At 47.9% G+C, this 18,732-nt stretch overlaps 6 protein-coding genes across 6 annotated transcripts; 4 read left to right on the plus strand and 2 right to left on the minus strand.

Annotated features, from left to right (window-relative positions):
* Window positions 1-475: 475 nt before the first annotated feature.
* Window positions 476-3,063, minus strand: Pmar_PMAR025864 (hypothetical protein; the record flags this gene model as incomplete). The annotated part of the gene is made up of 8 exons (XM_002766713.1): window positions 476-596; window positions 910-1,155; window positions 1,200-1,314; window positions 1,361-1,517; window positions 1,737-1,846; window positions 1,896-1,971; window positions 2,017-2,105; window positions 3,000-3,063. The coding sequence occupies 8 exons, from the start codon at window positions 3,061-3,063 to the stop codon at window positions 476-478; spliced, it is 978 nt and encodes a 325-aa protein (XP_002766759.1).
* A 1,063-nt stretch (window positions 3,064-4,126) lies between these two features.
* Pmar_PMAR025865 (hypothetical protein) lies at window positions 4,127-5,698 on the plus strand (the record flags this gene model as incomplete). Its single annotated transcript, XM_002766714.1, has 3 exons — window positions 4,127-4,465; window positions 4,521-5,473; window positions 5,585-5,698. The coding sequence occupies exons 1-3, from the start codon at window positions 4,171-4,173 to the stop codon at window positions 5,696-5,698; spliced, it is 1,362 nt and encodes a 453-aa protein (XP_002766760.1). The 5' UTR covers window positions 4,127-4,170.
* A 2,038-nt stretch (window positions 5,699-7,736) lies between these two features.
* Pmar_PMAR025866 (hypothetical protein) lies at window positions 7,737-8,150 on the plus strand (the record flags this gene model as incomplete). Its single annotated transcript, XM_002766715.1, has 1 exon — window positions 7,737-8,150. The coding sequence occupies one exon, from the start codon at window positions 7,737-7,739 to the stop codon at window positions 8,148-8,150; it is 414 nt and encodes a 137-aa protein (XP_002766761.1).
* A 2,485-nt stretch (window positions 8,151-10,635) lies between these two features.
* On the minus strand, window positions 10,636-12,423 carry Pmar_PMAR025867 (eukaryotic translation initiation factor 4B/4H, putative; the record flags this gene model as incomplete). The annotated part of the gene is made up of 11 exons (XM_002766716.1): window positions 10,636-10,705; window positions 10,756-10,863; window positions 10,907-10,975; window positions 11,027-11,161; window positions 11,384-11,457; window positions 11,513-11,618; window positions 11,671-11,775; window positions 11,825-11,950; window positions 11,994-12,122; window positions 12,167-12,279; window positions 12,337-12,423. The coding sequence occupies 11 exons, from the start codon at window positions 12,421-12,423 to the stop codon at window positions 10,636-10,638; spliced, it is 1,122 nt and encodes a 373-aa protein (XP_002766762.1).
* A 1,450-nt stretch (window positions 12,424-13,873) lies between these two features.
* Pmar_PMAR025868 (protein TIS11, putative) lies at window positions 13,874-15,470 on the plus strand. The gene has a single exon (XM_002766717.1). It carries the CDS (start codon window positions 13,907-13,909, stop codon window positions 15,140-15,142), a length of 1,236 nt encoding a protein of 411 aa, XP_002766763.1. The 5' UTR covers window positions 13,874-13,906; the 3' UTR covers window positions 15,143-15,470.
* A 289-nt stretch (window positions 15,471-15,759) lies between these two features.
* On the plus strand, window positions 15,760-18,273 carry Pmar_PMAR025869 (molybdopterin cofactor sulfurase, putative; the record flags this gene model as incomplete). Its single annotated transcript, XM_002766718.1, has 9 exons — window positions 15,760-15,894; window positions 16,102-16,222; window positions 16,264-16,388; window positions 16,643-16,731; window positions 16,778-16,830; window positions 17,191-17,311; window positions 17,523-17,593; window positions 17,647-17,751; window positions 18,230-18,273. The coding sequence occupies 9 exons, from the start codon at window positions 15,760-15,762 to the stop codon at window positions 18,271-18,273; spliced, it is 864 nt and encodes a 287-aa protein (XP_002766764.1).
* Between the last annotated feature and the right edge of the window lie 459 nt (window positions 18,274-18,732).

Consider the following 18,732-nt stretch of genomic DNA (forward strand, 5'->3'; position numbering starts at 1 on the left):
CTCAGTGAGCTCAGCCGCATCTCACCACAAACAAGAAGACTCCCAACTGACCACAAGCCGAGATCATCCGGTCTGAATCCACCCACAGAGATGCCTGTAACAGATAACGCTGCATTTCCTATGGAGACAATGTCGATCTGCTGTTCTCAGCTAGTAGACCCGAGTGTGCAGATCCTTCCTCGTCTGGGTCGGCCGCAGCGCTGGAACGCCCACTGCTGTCCATCGCTACTCCTTTTTATCGAACCGTAAACTCAACTTTAGCTTCAGTGAAATAACAAAGTCCAAGATGAATGTACAATCGAAAAAAGTAGAATACTACTAGCAATTCTTAAAGCTACTCTGGTCGAATATTCGCGTGGAAATTTTGACACAAAACAAACAAGGACACCACCAGAGCAATAACCGGAAGTTCCAGTCAGAAAAGCAATACAAAAGGTTCAATGGAAACTCGAGTGCAGAAACAACAAGTCGCGAATCACTCAGCCAGTTTTGATGAGCAGACACATCTGTCCTTCTGCCGCTCTACCTCAGAGACGCTATCATCGATCATTTTACCCGAGACGTGTCTATAGTAGGCCGAACGGGTGTTCTCACGTCTGACCAATACCAACATCGACTGAGTCATTCATAGCCATACTCTCGGAATTACCCTAAATGGTTAACTAACAGTTCGGAGCAAACAGTTAGTCATATCTAGATTTCCGGGATGACCTTTTTTCAATTTGAGAATACGGTTATAGTCTACGGAAAACTTGTCCGAAACATTATCAATTGATTCACATTGTCATCATGTTGATATTACTCAAAGTTGACTCTTGATCTTGCGAAAATTCAAGGCGTCGCGAATACTACTTCGCATAACGGTTACATAGAGTAATACACATACCGCAAGCACTCGATGGGACTCACCGTAGCACATCGCCTTTCCTCACCCACTGGTTTGACGCTGGTCCTATTCGTGCATCGTAGAGCGATGCAGCATGCAGAATGCCTATTTGAGGTTCCGTGCCAACCACTAGAATTACGAAACCATCAGACACTTCGGGTGAATCCACCACCCAGAAAGGCCCGCGAGAAGTGAACAACACTGATTTGAACTCGGCGGCGCTTGCCACTGGCGACTTCCCCGTGGCGGTGCTCTCCACAACATACGACCTGAGCGATCGTCATAAGCCACAATAAGATCTCGAGTGCCGTACCGAAGCACAGCTTGCCATCGCTGATAGTCATAGGTCACACTCACCAACTTGGACCTGGGTCTCGAGCCCTTGCCCTTCTGACCCACTTCTTCCCGGAAGTCCATAGCATAGTAACCTGCAAGGCACATGCCGCGCCCGAGTGGCGCGCTCTCCCCCGCTACTGGCTGCATGGACAGGTACCGAGCCAATGCACTGCCCAGTAGTGGTGTCTACAGTAGAAACGCAATCTATAGGGACCCCGGAGCCTTCTTCGTTTCCCGCTGGTCTCCAGACATACACTGCTCGATTAGAGAACCGATCAGGTAACAAGGCATGTATCTATACACAGGGTGAACTGAAAAAAGGAGTGAACAAGTTTTGGCTACCCTCTCCCAATAACAGAAATCGGCCCATTCCGAGCGCCTCAGAGAGTCTCTAGCTCGACACCACTCGAATCAAACCGTTTACCATTTCGAGTCAGTTGATTATGCCCCACAGGAGCTCAAATTTTATATGCATCGCTTCGCGACTATATTCAACCTCTACATACCCTGCTACCTCGACTCCACTGCCATCCCCAAGACAAACAACAGTGTCGTTTTCAGCAACAACATCAAATACACCGATACCACCATCAGATGATGCAGCCAGATGGAAACAGCTTCTACCTACAGTTCCTTGGTATATACACAAACTAAACCAAAGCCGTGATCTCACCTTTCTCGTGCTTGTCCTTCACCAAGGCCATCACACAAGATCGCTTACCCCCAGCTGAGCACAAGTCCGACACCCCCTGAAAAAAACCAAGTCACTTCACCAACTTCAATCTAGGCATCACCTTGTTAGAAGCGTACCGCCTTAGGTCGATGCTACGCAGCATCGCTACATCATCACTGGCCGCCTGCTCGACCGACTCTTTCTTATCATCTGCAGAATACGTAGTAGATCGCCAAGGCCCATTCAACACACTGGCGATCAATCGCTGAGAATCAAACTCGCGGATATATGACTGAAAACAGAAGAAGACATCCTAGTGATACAATGTCGCGCGCCACGAAATTCAACCCAGTGCGGTACGTTGGATTTTGGAGGCAGCAGCTTGGCCACGTCGAGCTCATGGTTCTGACCTAGCCGAAGATTTGACGCTACCGTCACCAGGCTGAACAACACCAAAAAAATTTCCAACTATTTCCGAGAAAATCGCTACCGCGGGTCAATATACACAGCTCTGAATTCAGTAGAATTCCTGTCGTTGAAGCTCGATTTCTCCCATGGGGTCACCAAATGCAATACGTTACTTCGACGGTTCGCCATACTCTGCTAGAATTGGAAAACACTTCGGCGGAGATACACACCCTCTAAGGTCGAGTTAGTGAATCTTCAACGGCTAAAACCGGAGCAAACTACTGGCACGTGGTATGCGAACTGCGGCGCTTCGCTTCACCCCTATGCACATGGTCAACTGTGTGTTTTGCTGACAATGAGAAAGTTTTGAGCAAATTCTGATCCTCCTGCCATAATTAGTGTCTAATCTTCTATAATTAGCAAGGAAACTCCTGAGCTTAGATATGGAGAGCAAGCGTAGATTCCAACACTAGCCACTACGAATATCACTATGAATCAAAATTTATGATCAAACCACACCGCTATAAGGCGTCACTGTATACAGAGCAAGCTCCGCCACCTCTTATCTACCTCCTAGCCCGCCGCAGCGGAGTGAACGCACTATGTTGCAAGGCGATTATTATTAGCGATCGCATAGCTTGTTTATATCACCCTTATCCAAATTCAATATGAAACGTTTCTGCCCATAACTACTACCTGCGCTAGTTGATCCTGCTGCACTCTGAGCATCATCGTACAGGCAGTGAGGAACATGGCCCATATACAGAGCCGGAGGGATGCCCCTGCCCTGTTGGGCTCCTGTTCGGAGTCCCACTCCTCTGTAGGGGAGAGGTCTGCAAATACATCAGCCGTTTGTTACTTGCCAACACTGCACTCGAAAGAAACGTGTTTGATCATTCACTATGAGAATTCCACCATCACGTCCGTCCGACCGGTAAAGCTGATGAGTTTATTACCAAGCTCGTTCATCGACCCAGCGCCTCCAATAATCACAACCCTTACTGGACCATCTCCGGTTGAGGTTGGGCTCGCCTCATCAGACCGACTCTGAAATGACTAAGGGATCACTGACCAGACTGACCGAGGATGGTCCCCGAGTACAGCGAGATCTCCTCGACCAAGTGTCGGTACTGGGACTATTGATGCCCTCCCTGGTGGGGTAGTGGGTGCTCCCATGGCCTCCATCTCAACACTGGACCCTGTGCTAACGTCGCTATCCCTACGGTTTCCAACAGCCGAGTAGTCACGACGACGACCTGGATGCCTCATTGTGTATCATAAAACCATACACTGCTAGATGATATGTTCATGTCTGTTGTGCTCATTGTCGGAAGGCATGTTCGCTCTCCTGGGCTGATCTGGGGAGTTTCCTCACTAATTATTGAAGTTTATATATACGAAGTATGGTAGAAGTGTTTAGAAAGCAATGAGAATTTTTCTGGAATTACCTCGAAATTTCCATATAGTCACCAACGTGTAGTTCACCATGTGCATATAAGTGGCTCTGACGTGACCGCGCGCCACGAAATTCAAAGGAGGCCGAGGTCCCAAGTTCGAATCCCACAGCCGGGTTTTTTCTGTATTTTGGTGTTCACTGTAGCTCTATCACTAGCCCTTGATCTATATCATCGTAGTCATCTGAGGAATACGGGTAGGTAGCAGTAGCCTAGTACTGCATCAAGAGTCATGCTGAACAAGGCAAGGGTTGATTTGACCGGGTAGGGGTGTGCGGGATTTACTAGCGTCGCGCTGTCGCGTGGTGTCTTTGATTCCCTTGTGACAATTGAGATTGGTGTGGTATCCTTGTGTACGGGACTTGGATTGCCCTTGTAGGATTTTGACACTGATTTGAGTCTAATCATCGTAAATGTCATTGCCACCACTTTCTCAATCGCAGAACCAACAGCAGCAATCCACTCAGCTTGTCGGTGAAGACGCGTTTGGCCAGTTCGACGCTTCCAACAGCATGGGGATGAATCAACAGGCCATGGCTATGTCTATGGGTCAGCATCCAGGTGGGACCCCCGGTGGTGGGGTCCCTCATAGAGAGCTTTACCGTAAAACTCGCATGTGCAAGTACTTCCTTCAAGGGTACTGCGTCCATGGCGACCAATGCGATCATGCCCATGATGTCAGCGAGTTGAGGCATCTGCCCGATATGCGTAAGTCGCTTGCTACTGGTCGTTTCCTTGCTTGCGTAAGCTTCCTGCTGTTCAGGTCATGGGGGATACGCCTTTGGTGGTAACGGTCGACAAATGTTGGACACGGCACCAACGTCGCCTGGCTCTACTGAGTCCCATCCTAGTGGGACTGGCGATGCTTCTTCCCACGAGCGCGAGGTTTTTAGGAAGACTCGAATGTGCAAGTACTTCCAGCAAGGGTATTGTGTCCATGGCTCGGACTGTAACTATGCCCACGACTGGAGTGAGATAAGACATATTCCAGATCTCGGTAAGGGCAAGCCTAATCAGTTCACTGGTGCTGCTACTACTGGTGCTGTCGAATCCAGAGATGCCCAATTTATGAATGCTGCTGCCGCCACGGCCTCCACTGCGAAGGCTCCGTATGTCGCCGACTCGGCTGCTACTGATGCTGCTGTTTTGGCTGCTCTCAGTAGTACTGCTGCTGCTTTGAACGAGAACCCCAATTTATTGGTTACTGCTGCTGACTCTTCTTCTGGTCTGCCAGCATCCCAGAAGACTATGAGCAACACTATGACGGCTAGTGACTTCCTCGAACAAGCTCAACTATTGGATCAGATCGCTAAGGCATTGGAACAACTTAATGCTAGTGCTGATAGCAGTGCTTTTACTGCGGGAGACGAAGTCAGGCTTAGACTTCGTTCCTATACTGGTGGTCAGGATATGATTGCTGCGCTTGTCGATGACCCTCCGGACAACTTCCCAAGCATCACAGATTCCTTCCCGACGATTCCAGCTCCTGGTCTGGATGCAGATGCTCCTGCATTTGTCCCACAGCAACAGCAACAACAACCACAGAGGGTGACCTCAGCAGCATCGACATCATCAATGAATGAGAAGAGTCACTATACGAAGTCTTGTGCTGGTACATTGTTGGTGCCTCCGACCAATGAGCCATCACCTGAGTTCCGACAGTCGTCTCGTCCCCGTGGATTGAGTGGTTGGAAGCCATTAGAATCGATCGATAATGTGGAATCTAGGTCGCGAACTTTGAGTCAAATCGCGACAATTTTAGAAGCAAGGAGGAGACTTCCTAGTTTCAACCCATCACAGCCCTCAGCGGCACAGCTTTCTTCCCAGGTTGCTTCTGGATCCTACTCGACACTTTTGAACGATCTCGGATCCTACTCCCAAGTATCGGGAACTAATAATACTAATGCTACTGTTGATAACCGTGCTGAGCGATCGGCGTAACGTTTTCAGCTCTACTTGGTGGGCCTCAGCAGCATTCTTGCTTGTAGCAGCGCGGGTCGCATTTACCACTATTGTCGGTGTTGTTGTTAATGTTGTTGATGTAAGTTTTATCAGTGGTGACACATGTTAACGCTTTTTCTCGTATAAGTGACGTCGTTAGAACGCAAATGGTTTATGGTAATAATAGAAATAATAATATTACTGCTGCTGCTTCATTGCCCTTTCTCCTTTTGAGCTGTTATTACCATTGTTGAACTATGGTTGCAGTATTGGTAGATTATGGCGACAGTGCTAACCGCACCACTGCTGCTGCTGGTGCTTTTCAGTAATGTTCAAGTAGCCTATTGTTAATGTTGTTGTTGATGATGAGGAAATCTTTATGGTTGATAGGCACGGAGAGGGTGCACATCGGCTACTGTAAAATACGTGGCGTTGTCTGTAAAATACGTGGCGGATTTCATTATTCCCTGGTTTCTAGGTAAAGTTACAGTAAGTCTTGAGTTGTCAGTTTCCTGTGGAATGGGCGACAGTTGAGTCTTGTAGAATTAGCTTGAGCAGTTGAGGACATGCGGGTTCTATATTCCCATGTCTAGGATGCTACCGACTAGTTGTGGCTAGGATGCTACCGATCAGTTGTGGCGAGGATGCTACTGACCAGTTGTATGAATACTTACTTTATGAAGGCCATGTTCGAGACGCGTGAAACAAGCATCACCGGTAATGCCAGAGGTACAATGATCTGAACGAGAGGAGCATCTAGGAAATAAGGGATAGGGTGAGCCCTCTGTTTTGCGAGAAGCTCACATGGTTGTACACTAGTGATTCACTTCTAAATTAGTGTCCTTAGTCGTGTTTGTGAATTCATTATCGGCGGTCATAGCGCCTCCCTATTTGGTAAATATTTTTCTGAATGGTATGACTCGTTGGCATAGCGGCCCCTCTATTCAGTCAATAGATTTCGGTATGGTATAACCCGTTGGCATAGCGGCCCCCCTATTTGGTCAATAGATTTCGGAATGGTATAACCCGTTGGCATAGCGGCCCCCTATTCAGTCAATAGATTTCGGTATGGTATAACCCGTTGGCATAGCGGCCCCCCTATTCGGTCAATAGATTTCGGAATGGTATAACCCGTTGGCATAGCGGCCCCCTATTCAGTCAATAGATTTCGGTATGGTATAACCCGTTGGCATAGCGGCCCCCCTATTCGGTCAATAGATTTCGGAATGGTATAACCCGTTGGCATAGCGGCCCCCCTATTCGGTCAATAGATTTCGGTATGGTATAACCCGTTGGCATAGCGGCCCCCCTATTCGGTCAATAGATTTCGGTATGGTATAACCCGTTGGCATAGCGGCCCCCCTATTTAGTGAATAAACCACACGCACTACTCGAATCCCTTGGCTGGGAAAGTCAAGACAATTCATCGTTTCCCGAGGCTTCATCTTTCCTATAGAACTCCTGTCCCCGATTCAACTCCCGGTGGCTCCTTACACTCTCAATCATCAACGTTCACTGTCGTATGAATACTGCAGCTTAAGAGACAATCGTCGCTCCTTAATCGCAAGCCTCACCTCTCCAAACCCCCGATCGACTATCATCTTGCGCGGATCTCCTCAGGGGCTGCATGAGGTTTTTACGTTCTATTTCGTGGGAGAAAGGCTTCACCCCGGCTCTGTCACTCGCATATTGCATATTTGCAGTGGATTCCAGCAGCAGACTGGGTCTCGAGCACTCAATTCGTCCCCTGATTAGCATTCGCTGAGTTCAGGCAAGCTACGGTGTGGACTGACTTCCCTCAGGGCTGCTGATAAGAAGCAATTGAGTGCCTCAATTTGGAGCACTCAATTGCCTCCAAGTTTTGGAATCGTGAGTTCGTGTCTCCACTTAACGCCTTCCTAAGGTACTGAAATGATCTTGTCTTCATGTGTGGGGCCGTTTCGATGATAACTATTGATTGTGTATTGACTACTATTGTTTCTCCTCTTTCACTAGTATATCCTTTATTACGGACAGTTGATATTTTACAATTTCTCACATGATGAAGTTCATTGTGGCTGCTATTGCTGCTATTGCTTTGTCCTCAGCCGAGTACTGCCAGAAACTCTGTGATTCTACGGCGGCGTGTGCTACTTCGAAGTTCGGATCCTACTGCAAGGGCAACGGTTTATGCTTCGGCCTGTACCACAAGGACGACGGATATTGCTTCCAATCCACCGAGCAGGATACCTGTGATGATTACTCCCTCGAGCCTGTCGCTTGTCCGGAGCCGAAGCCTACATGCCAGGAAGTTTGCAACGGTCTCACTCAATGCCGCGACTCAAAGTGGGGCTCCTATTGCAAGACTTGGCAGGATCCTCAGGTCTGTTTTGGTATCATCAAGAAGGCTGATGGCTCTCTCTGCTTCGCTCCCACAGACGAGGATTGCTATGGTGAGCCTTATTATTGCTAACTTTCGGCCTTTTGGTGGGTACTCTCGAGCCGTAGACTCGTAAGGATTGTCGAGCCCTACGGACTCGAATTATCCCGTACTCTCAAGTTGAAGATCAATGGAAGAATGTGTGTTAGTGTGTCTCCATCTAAAGTTATTTCAAGTCACTAGAGGTTTCTAGCCAATACATTTGTGAGTCGTGTTAGGCCGATGAGCCTGTTTGGCGATTCTTTTTAAGATCCTGTCGAGTCAGAGTTGTTCATGGTATGGTTTAGTGGCGGTGACTTGCGGATTTTGAATGTCATTTCTCGAATTAGTTCGAATGTCACATCTCTGCTTATGATGTGTGTATAGCTCTCGACTGTTGGACTCATTGAAGAACTTCGAGAACTATGGTAGCTGTAGTTAGCATCAGAATTTTCGATTGAACAAAAGGAATCGTTTTCCATTCGATTCGTACATTCCTCTTATCAGTGATAAGAGGAATGTACCTATCAGTGATATATCAGTGATAAGTTATCACTAATATATCGCGTATGAAGAGTCTTCATCGAATTAGTGGTCTGCTGTGGACGAGAAGAGTGACGTTAAACGTCTCCTCAGTGCGTGCTCTCTGATCTAAACCGGCTTTGGGTGGCAATCAAGGCAACCACAATGAGCTTCCAGTCAGATCGACAACTTCTTAGAATCCCGTGTATCTCCATCTCGAAAACCCCGTGTAATCTCGATTCTAGAATTCGTGATGGCCCACATTGACTCATACTATAAGATCAATGAGGAACGTTACTCCGAGATCTTCAGAAACAGTACTATCACTAAGCGACCATGCTGTCAACATCAGTGCTCTTTCCCGTACTAGCAACTAGTAAATCAGCAGTAGTAGCGTCACCGCGAGAAGGCGAGCGGTTACGATACCTGTTACAAAAATGGAATGGAAATCTTCGTAGCAGAATGGGCTGACACTAGAGAGGGCTTTGCACTACGTTCGGTCCCATAGGAACAACGATTGGATTCTCCACGACAAATCTGCTCCGCCTTTCCGGAAGAACGTACCTATTGTGGAGGGGGAGCAATGCACACACGAACCCTAGGCAGTTGCATAGGAAATCTGACCAGTTCATCGAGAACGACGTATTAGTAGGTCAGGGATTCCTGCCTCAAAATCGAACTAATGGATGTCTCCGAATCACCATGAGCCGTCCATAGTCCCCATCGACCATTTTCTCTCACGAGTAGTGGAAGACTAACTCGTGCTGTTGCTCCACCCGTTCCATCGGGTACAATACCACTCCAGAAGAGCCGCGACAAACGAGCTGACCAGGGCGGTCGTCGTTCGGGACCAAGTTGGCTGGCTACCTACACCCATACTTAGTAACTTAGCAGCATTGATAGCTGTACTACAATGCCATCAACGAGAAGTACAGGCTCAGGTGGACCGCAAAGGAGTCGCCAGCTCAACCACGGGAATGCCAACACTGGGGGGATTGCTAGGAAGATTTTCAGCGACTTCGGCCATCGCGACAAAAACATGCTGAAGTATTAAACTCATTGCATACCACTGGGAGCGCTGCTTAAGAACCGAACATGCTCAGTGGGCAGAAACTAGTTTCGGCACGGCAATAGTGTTCTCAACGTGGTCACACGAGTGATTCTGCAGCATCGTCCCAGAACACTTTGAATGTTTCATCGTGACCCCTGGGAAACTCAACAATGGTATAGTGATCAGGAAACAATAAGGCTATGATGACAGCTGCTGGCTTTACAACGACTACAGCTACGCAATAGTAGTAGCGGCAACCTTAGACGTAGAGTCAATAAGGACTCAGTGATCGTAGTGAATAACCAACCTTATCCTCAGGTAAGGGGTAAAGAGCATATCGACAATGGTAGAAGTCCCCTCAGGGGTTCTTGAGCAATTCGAGGTGAGAAGACGTTAACTCCTTGAGCTGAGTCCATGACGACTGATCGGCACGAGATGGCTATGTGCGATGCTTGGCACTGGTATCCCTCCAGAGCCAAGTCAACCTGAAGTAGATGAAATTGTGGTATTAGTGAACTTCCAACACAAGTAAGCGGACGAGGTCGGTACTATACACCAACACGGTCATCAACTGATACCCCGAGACGGGTCGTCACTGGACAGAATATAACAACAGCGTACCTCTAGAGGAGTAATGTTCAATAGTATAAGTGCCGACGACCAGTGATCAGGACCAGACAGCTAGGAATGATAACTATCAGCACTAGCTGAGGGTTAAAGTGGTGACACGTAACACAGTGTAGTCGATTGCAAGCTGCAAAGAAGGAGGCGGAGATAGCAGTACTCACCTAAGTAGGAACAGATAAGAGCTCAACTACAATGACAAGCACCCCCACCATGTGACAGTTGATAAATGTGTCATACTGCCCGACCTACTGTGAGGCCGTAGTGAACTGAAACCTAGGAAAGCAAATACCGCGATATCAATGCACGAGTCAGCGGTAGCACCTCTGCCTCGTTGTTACTTTACTCAGAGTCCGACTCGGACTCAGAATCGCTCAAGCCGGCGAATGCATTGACGAGAGCGCCCTTAACTCTAACAAAGGGAGAGATCGACTATAGCAGAAGGACACCCATGAGGCCTACTTGGTCGGGCCAGTATCAACAGTGCGAACTACAGGTTCCTTAGGGGCAACCTCGGGACTCCTCTTGATCGGCGCGACGTCCTTACCCTTACCACGCCAATTAGCGGACCTAATATACAACTCTTATCACATCTCCAGAGCAGCCGCCCTACTTGGTGTCACTCGAGATGTGACGACCTTTTCCCCCTTTATTCCCCTTGCCGACGACCATATGAGGTAACCTACGGCACCGTCCCTAACGCTGCCCTCTACCTCGTGCTAACACCACTTACGCTGAAGATGCTTCAGAGGGCGCCGCCTTAGTACTCCCACCACTATGATGCTTCGCCTCTGCGGTGTCCTTCCCGTCCTTCGAAGTGGTACTCACTCCCAATCGCTCTTCCCGTTCAGCTTTCCGACGCTGGTACCTGATCACCGAGGCAAATACACCCCCCCCCCAAAGTGTTGGCATATACTTGCTTTCCTCAGCTAAGCTCAGGTGTTTCTCGATAACATACGAAAATTCATACACGACTTGTGATCGAAATGTGAAAAAAACAGAAAAAAAATTTTGGGATTTTTTTCTAGATTGTCACCAACACATAGTTACCCATGTTGTCCCTATTCCCCACACTTAACGAAGGACCTACTCAGCTTCATCCCTAGGCTTCGCATTGCCGAAAATACTCGACCGCTGTTGCCCTGCAGCATCCTCGTGCATTTCCTGACCACCACCAACAAAACTAAGCTTTCCCCCCCCTTCCCAAACAGAAGATCACCTCAAGCGGCTTAGTCCTAGGCTTCAACTGCAGCTTCTTCCTCTCGTGGTGCTCAGCGGCCTCCTCAGGAGTGCGCTCGAATACCTCACGGTTGTGTTCTCGGTGACTGAAAGTGTACCCAGATTCCCACAGCAACTTTCTAGAATGAGTCCCCTCACCTGTCTCGGCCACCTCTGTGGAATTCACGGTCATCTCTTCCGAACTCACGACGATCGTCCCTACGGAATTCGAAGTCGTCACGACGAGGCCCCCCACGGGGTTCACTAAAACACTTCCAAGCTGATTCGAATCTCCTCGGACTTTTCCCTTTACCGAGAACGTCTGCGTGGCTCTCTGCGATGCTCCTCAGCAGACACTCTAATAGTGCGGCCGCCGAAGTTAGCGCCACTCATCTGGAGGGCGGCCTCGTAGTCCTCCACAGTGGCGAAGTCGAGGTAACTGAAAAGCAACTACTGTTTCTTCCCCGGTCCGATACTACTACCCGAAACCCTTTGATTTTTTCGTCTCGCGATCCATTATGATGCGAACACCAACAGGGGTAATGTTCCTGTCTAGGAAGAAGAACCCGAGCTCGTCCTCGGACGCACTGTAGGGCAAACCACCGACGTATCTATACAGGGAAATGCCCACTCCCCCTCGCACTCCAATACGTACACACAGAAGCTCTGAGGGGCTCCCATTCCGGTGGGCAAATGCTCCTCTTCCCTCTCCTGTTGAGACACAGCAGCCGATTCCTCCAACGAGAAATGGTCATCGCCGGGGATTTCCTAAACGGCAAAAAAGTCGGAAGACTCCCACCTTGATGATGGAGTATTTTTCCTTACGGGTGCCGCAGTAGGAGACCAGTCCGGGGAAAGGTCGGCCGACTCGTCAGCCCAATTGGTTGTTGATTTTATCACTGGAAGAGCCATGTGTAAAGAGAGAAACTACACGTTAGGAGTTTTCTTGAGTCAACGAGTTAAATCGCTAAGGCCGTCCTCACTCCGGCACTTGAAATCTTGCAAGTTCTCAGCAGGTATCAGGTCAACCTCACAAGAATCATGAACATATTTTCGCAGTTATGAACAAACTTCAACTGCTTCTTGCGAGTGGTAAAGTAACTTCAATTGCATCCTATGCGAGTGCCTCTGTAGCGAATTATATTAGAGCTATTGAAGGAACAATAGCAGTTTTTCTGGTCATAGACTGGAAGGCTAAAGAGCGGCGGAATTCATGACTGTTGCTACTAGTCTTCTACTTCCGTAGCCCCGGCGAGGTGACCATCATAACATGTGCTCCTAACCTACACAGACTATCGGAGTAGCTGATGGTTACTAGTGTATCGTGTGACACTCGACGACTCGCTTTACGTAACTACGTGTCTTGAGTCTTACCAGGAACGGTATGAACTCCTGAACTTGGACCCCATCAGGGCTATTAAAGCAGTCAACTTGATATCAGTTGTCGCTCATCCGCAAACGCCTTCATCTCCCTCAGAATTTTCGTTCTAATTTTACCACTTTATGAACAGAGGGGAGAAGAAGGAAGCCCTATGAATGGTTTCAAATTCCTTCCTAGGGCGTCCCGACGAGGGGAAATCCTCATTTCTAAAGAATAGGCCTCTTTTCTAAAGAAGTTTAGCGCACGCTCTCACCTGCATTTCGACTTAGCCTTGGATTGCAGCCTGGCCTTGGATAACAGTTCGGGTTTCTGGTTTGAGCAGCCCGATATATTTAGTGAATCGCTCGATTCAACGAGTGCGCAATGGAATATACAGGAGGAGAGTGCATGCGTGCAACTTGTTGTGTCTCCTGTGAATAGATATCATCCCGAGTGCGCTACAGCTAATCGATTGGGACACTGTCAGGTGTGGCAACATTAATTACCATTTCAAATGCGGCTCATTTTCCTTTTCCCTGAGGAGGGAGATGTCTGACGATGCTGTGACACCATTGGTGACACAGCATCGTCTCGATGGTACGCATCATGGGAGTGCACTGACTCGCGAGGTTTCAGTAGCGTAAGGGTGGTGCGTTACTCTAGCTCACACAATTCGGTATCACAAGGTCGTATACAGGCGCAACGAAGACTTGCTGAGACACTCATAAATTACGAGTCATGATCATCAGCTATCAAGGATCGATCACGGAAACAGCCAAGAACCCAACGAATTTACACAAAGTCAATGTCAGATTATAACACTACGAGATTCATCTCATGATCATACTTCAAGGAACCGCAAACCGCACTAAATTGAAGGTCAATAGGCAACTGACATTCGGAGAAGAATCTTGAAATCTTGCTCTCTTGCGTTTTCTTAATCTGGAAAAGATGCGCGTGCTAAGTGTGTCGATTTTAGTGATAACATTGCTAGAAAGGATTCTTCTTTTAAGATTACATTGATATCTTGTTTATATGCCCGTACATCCCTCTAGAGTGCAGACCAAGCTTCCGGGAATGGGAGGCGTTGTCTCGACTGATGGCACTTTTAATCGCCCCGTTGACGATAGTGCTTTCAAGTCACCGAACATGTCAACTCCTCCGAGCTCCCCTTCGAGTCAAGGGGAAGGCAAACTGGGAGGTCGCAACCGCGAGGTCTTCAGCAAAACGCGAATGTGTAAATTTTTCTTGCGAGGCCAGTGCAAGCACGGTTCGGACTGCGGGTATGCTCACGACTGGAGCGAGCTAAGGCAGGCTCCCGATCTCCGGAAGACCAAAATGTGCCAGCTTTATCGCAAAGGGCAGTGCCCTAATGGTGCTGACTGTGCTTATGCACATAGTCGCGATGAACTCAGAGCCACTGCTGATGTTTATAAGACTTCCCTCTGCCGTTTTTGGATGAATGGTTCGTGCAATGCTGGTTCCAAGTGTCGCCATGCTCACGGTGCTCATGAACTCCGTACTAGGGTACCTACTGCCGCTGGCACTGATGCTGTTCTCACTGCTTCTACTACTAACCGTCTCGCTGAGGCTGCCGCGGCTAATGAGGATGCTGATCTGATGGCCACTGCTGCTTCCCTAGCTGCCACCCAGAAGGCGTCGTTGGGGTCTACTATGGCTATGAACGATTACTTGGAACAAGCTAATTTGTTAGAGCAGATCGCGAAGACTCTCGAGCAGCTCAATGAGACTACTGGGAGTAGCGGTTTCACTGCTGGTGATGAGGTTACTCTCAGACTACGTTCCTACACTGGTGGCAGGGATATGGTCGCTGCCCTCCTGGACGACCCTCCGGCTAGTGCCCCTAGTGTTACCAACACTCTTCCCACTGTCCCCATGGCTGGCATGGACGCTGATGCACCGGTGTTCGTCCCTAGGAAGTCCATAAGTTCAATAAGCAGTGATCAGTTACAACAGCTGCAGGCGATCATTGAGGAGGCCGGTTACAATGCACCAAGTGCTGCAGCTACCCCTGTGAAGGGTCCATCGCCTGTCGTGGCTCCCACTGTACAGGGTGATAGTCGCCCGCGTGGTTTAAGTGGTTGGAAGCCTTATGAGCCCTCCAATGTGAATTCCCGAAGGTTGAGTCAAATAGCCACTATTCTTGAAGCTAAGAGGAGACTCTCTAGCTTCAGCCTGGCCCCTCCCGGTATCATGCCTGGTCAGAATCTTCCTCCTATGCACAGTCCCAACAGGGGGCCACTTGCGTAGGGTCAGTATAGGCCTTGTACAAACGTTCGTCATACTCGGAAGCATCCGTCATATCATCACTAGCGTCTTGTGTGGACAGTTGGTGATGATTTCCGTATTATTTTTGCCGGGTATGGGCACTGTGTGATAGACCCTCTTATCCTCTTGCAACTGACGAAGGCGTTAGGCCGTTCAATTCCTCCACGCTGCTGGATTGGCAAATGCTGTGATTATCGTCGTTGTTGCCAGTACTAATACTATTGCCGCACTGGAGGTTCATGTTGAACTCTAGAGTCGATAGTAACGTTGATTACGTACCAGTTATATTATATAACACCTTTTCGTTCAAGGTAAAGTTCTCTTGTGTTGAAGTCACATTGATCGGCCGCCACGCTGAACGCATTACGCAGAAAAGGCACTTGAGGATAATGAAGATCGGTGTAGGGATATATGCTTGGTTTTATCAACTCGTAATTTTCTTCGCTACACTATTTCGGGTAGAAGTGGACAAAAACAAGCGATAATTTCCTCGCAATTTTTGATATTTTTTCCAGCACATGTGGTCGACCATTTTTTCCCAGACTGGTGAGGATTGACACGAGGCTGTGTTGCGTTAGTTGTTATTGACGAATCGAGTCATGGTCTCGGCGACGAGCTTACCTGGAGTTACAGCAATAGCAGTGTCAACTGGTGTTGTTTTGTGTGCGGTGTGGTATTGGGGAAAATATAAGAAAAAGAGAGAGGAGTCCCTGGCGAGGATTGACGAGCTTATAGTGTGAGTAGTGTTTCTTGTATCATCCTGTAAAGTAGTGTAAGTAGCATTAGTCCTCAGATATCCTATAAAGTCGGCATCAGGAGTTCGAGTAGATGAGTGTGAGTTAACATGGAAAGGCCTCAAGTACGATAGGAGTTACTCTATTGTTGTACCCGTAGTAGAAGAGTCTGATCAGAGGTAGTTGGGCTCGTCCATCCACTACTAGGGTACTACTACTACTACTGCCGATGTTAGTCCAACCCCTCACACTGCCCAATACCGAGTACTGACCCAACGGGTCAAGCCAGAGATGAGTCGGATCCATCCATCGCTGCCGAACCCTGATGGTAACTTCTTTCCGAGAGGTGCCCTTACTGACTACCAACAGGTATCACCCTTATCTACCATCACACTACCGATGAGCCGTCCTCCTGCATACACGTGCCTTTGATAATCGATGGCCCCCGCATAACGACGGCTGTGTGGGGTGAGGAAGCTAGAGGTGTTGATCAGGTGAGCCGGGTTGGAACGATGTCCTCTAGTATATTCATCCATGAACGGTCTCATGTGTTGGTTGAAATTCTCCTTTATAACGAGTACACATACATGGTACATAGCCATATTTATCTACTCGAAGGCGCCGGAGGCTTCACAAGGGTGGTAGTGCAGGGCCGTCGGTTCTATGTGGAAATGAATTCAAAGTTGTGGTATCTATTGCGGAGCTTTGAAATCCTGATGAATAGCGATAGTTTTTTCCTTTTATGCAGGGTGATGCTGTAGCTGAGTGGCTGAGCCGGCATCTTGGAATCATCGGGGCTCGTTTGATCAAGTCAGTGAGCACACAGGAGTTCATGAGGTGGCCCTCTGCAGTATTAGTGACGGTGAGGCATGGCACTATTCAGGAGTCTACCCCCTAAGAAGGGCGGTCGGGGAAATGATGGCCTCGACTTTCAAGGTGAGTTCTTTCGCATTGGGAAGATATGTACATGATCAACTACATGTGTTGGTGCGAAAATGAGAAATCTGAGTTTCCCGTACATTTCTACCCGAATTCGCTCTTCGGCTGAAGTGAGGAAAGCGATCATATATTCCAATACTGGCGCTTGCTCACCCCGCGTTCGCGTTCATGATGTTCCCCGACTCGGTGTTAGAATATAATTTTACTTCCCTCAGCTGAGCTCAGGAGTTTCTTCACTACATTTTGAAACTGAGATTTTTTTGGCAAATTTCTCATATGTATTTTCCCCACACTGTTAAGTCCTAACTCGTATTTTTATGGAGTACTGCTGTCCCAAGGAGCTCAGTGTTGTTTCAGATGGCTTTCCCCTGCTAGTGCTATCCCGGGCATCAGCTGCTGAGCTCATCGCACACGTGCCGATTGGAGTAGGACGGCAGATGGATTACCGAAGGTTTAGGCCCAATATACTCTTAGATGGGTGAGAAGGAAACGACTTGGCATTCGAAGGTGTGGCCCTGTTAGCAGTGCTGGGGGAATATATGTTCGTTTTCATTATGGGAGTTTACGTATGAGTTGTAGTAGAAGTGTGCAGAAACCAATGAGAATTTTCTGACTCCATATTGTCGCCAACACATGTGTATATCTTTCCACTCGGGGGGCTTCCGCGTGAGCGAGGTTTTCGAAATCAGGTGCCCTCCCTACAGCGAGGAGAAATTTCCCACTCTGGAGCTCGTCGAGGGTCTGACTACATTAGATTTAAGTAGGGATGGATTGGAGCCTTCTGGTCTATTGTGCATGATAATGTATTGACAGTCCGTCCCTGCAGTCGATGCACTATACCTACTGTTGACCCTGATACGGGTATGATGGATACTCAGACTAAGGAGCCACTATCGACACTATTCGACTTTCGTACAGGTAGTAGTAGTAGTAGTAGTAGTAGTAGTAGTAGTAGTAGTAGTAGTAGTAGTAGTAGTAGTAGTAGTAGCAGTTGTTGTTGTTGTTGTTGTTGTAGTTGTTGTTGTTGATTGTTGTTGTTGTTGTTGTCGTTGTTGTTGTTGTTGTTGTTGTTGTTGTTGTTGTTGTTGTTGTTGTTGTTGTTGTTGTTGTCGTTGTTGTTGTTGTTGTTGTTGTTGTTGTTGTTGTAGTTGTTGTTGTTGATTGTTGTTGTTGTTGTTGTCGTTGTTGTTGTTGTTGTTGTTGTTGTTGTTGTTGTTGTTGTTGTTGTTGTTGGATAAATTCCCTGGTTGATAAGTTTCGACTACTTGGAAGAGTCTTCCCTTCCTAACTGACTATGAGTTGTTGACAACGTTTGAGTTTCTAAGTAGAAACAATGTTCTATTCACCCTCAAGCGTGGAAGTTTACGTATCGATTTGGTGGACAATTTCACTCTAGGTCGTTCGGTGTCTTTTAACATCATTCAAATAGATAATGAGTGATATCGCTCCCTAAAGTTTTTGTGTGAGAATCGGCATAGTGAAAATCCCTAATTCGAGGAACTTGTCCGAGTTATTCACTGTTGTTTACTATTTCCCGAATACTAAACTTGTAACGAGGGGTTTCCGGGAATAGGTTAATCGCATAGTATGTCTCTTAAAACAGGTAACTCGATAATGTCAAATTGTCATCCACGTCATGAGGCCTTCCTCGAGAAGCACAGGAAAAAAGTTTTCCTCGGAGTTAACGCCGTCCCTCGGTTCACCAGTGGTGATATCAGTCCAGTTGTCCGAGTTGGCGATGTTGTCCGCTTCGTATAGGGGCACTTTGATCGTGATGAGGCGGTGGAGTGGTATGGCTTTCAAATGGCGACTCCACTGCCTTCTGGCATTCACATCTCTGAATGATTTTTACTATCAACCATAGCAGTCGGTGGTGTAGGTGTGTGGTGATCAGCGAGG

The sequence above is a fragment of the Perkinsus marinus genome, assembly GCF_000006405.1.
Source record: "Perkinsus marinus ATCC 50983 genomic scaffold scf_1104296972058, whole genome shotgun sequence".
Taxonomy (NCBI): Eukaryota; Perkinsozoa; order Perkinsida; family Perkinsidae; genus Perkinsus; species Perkinsus marinus.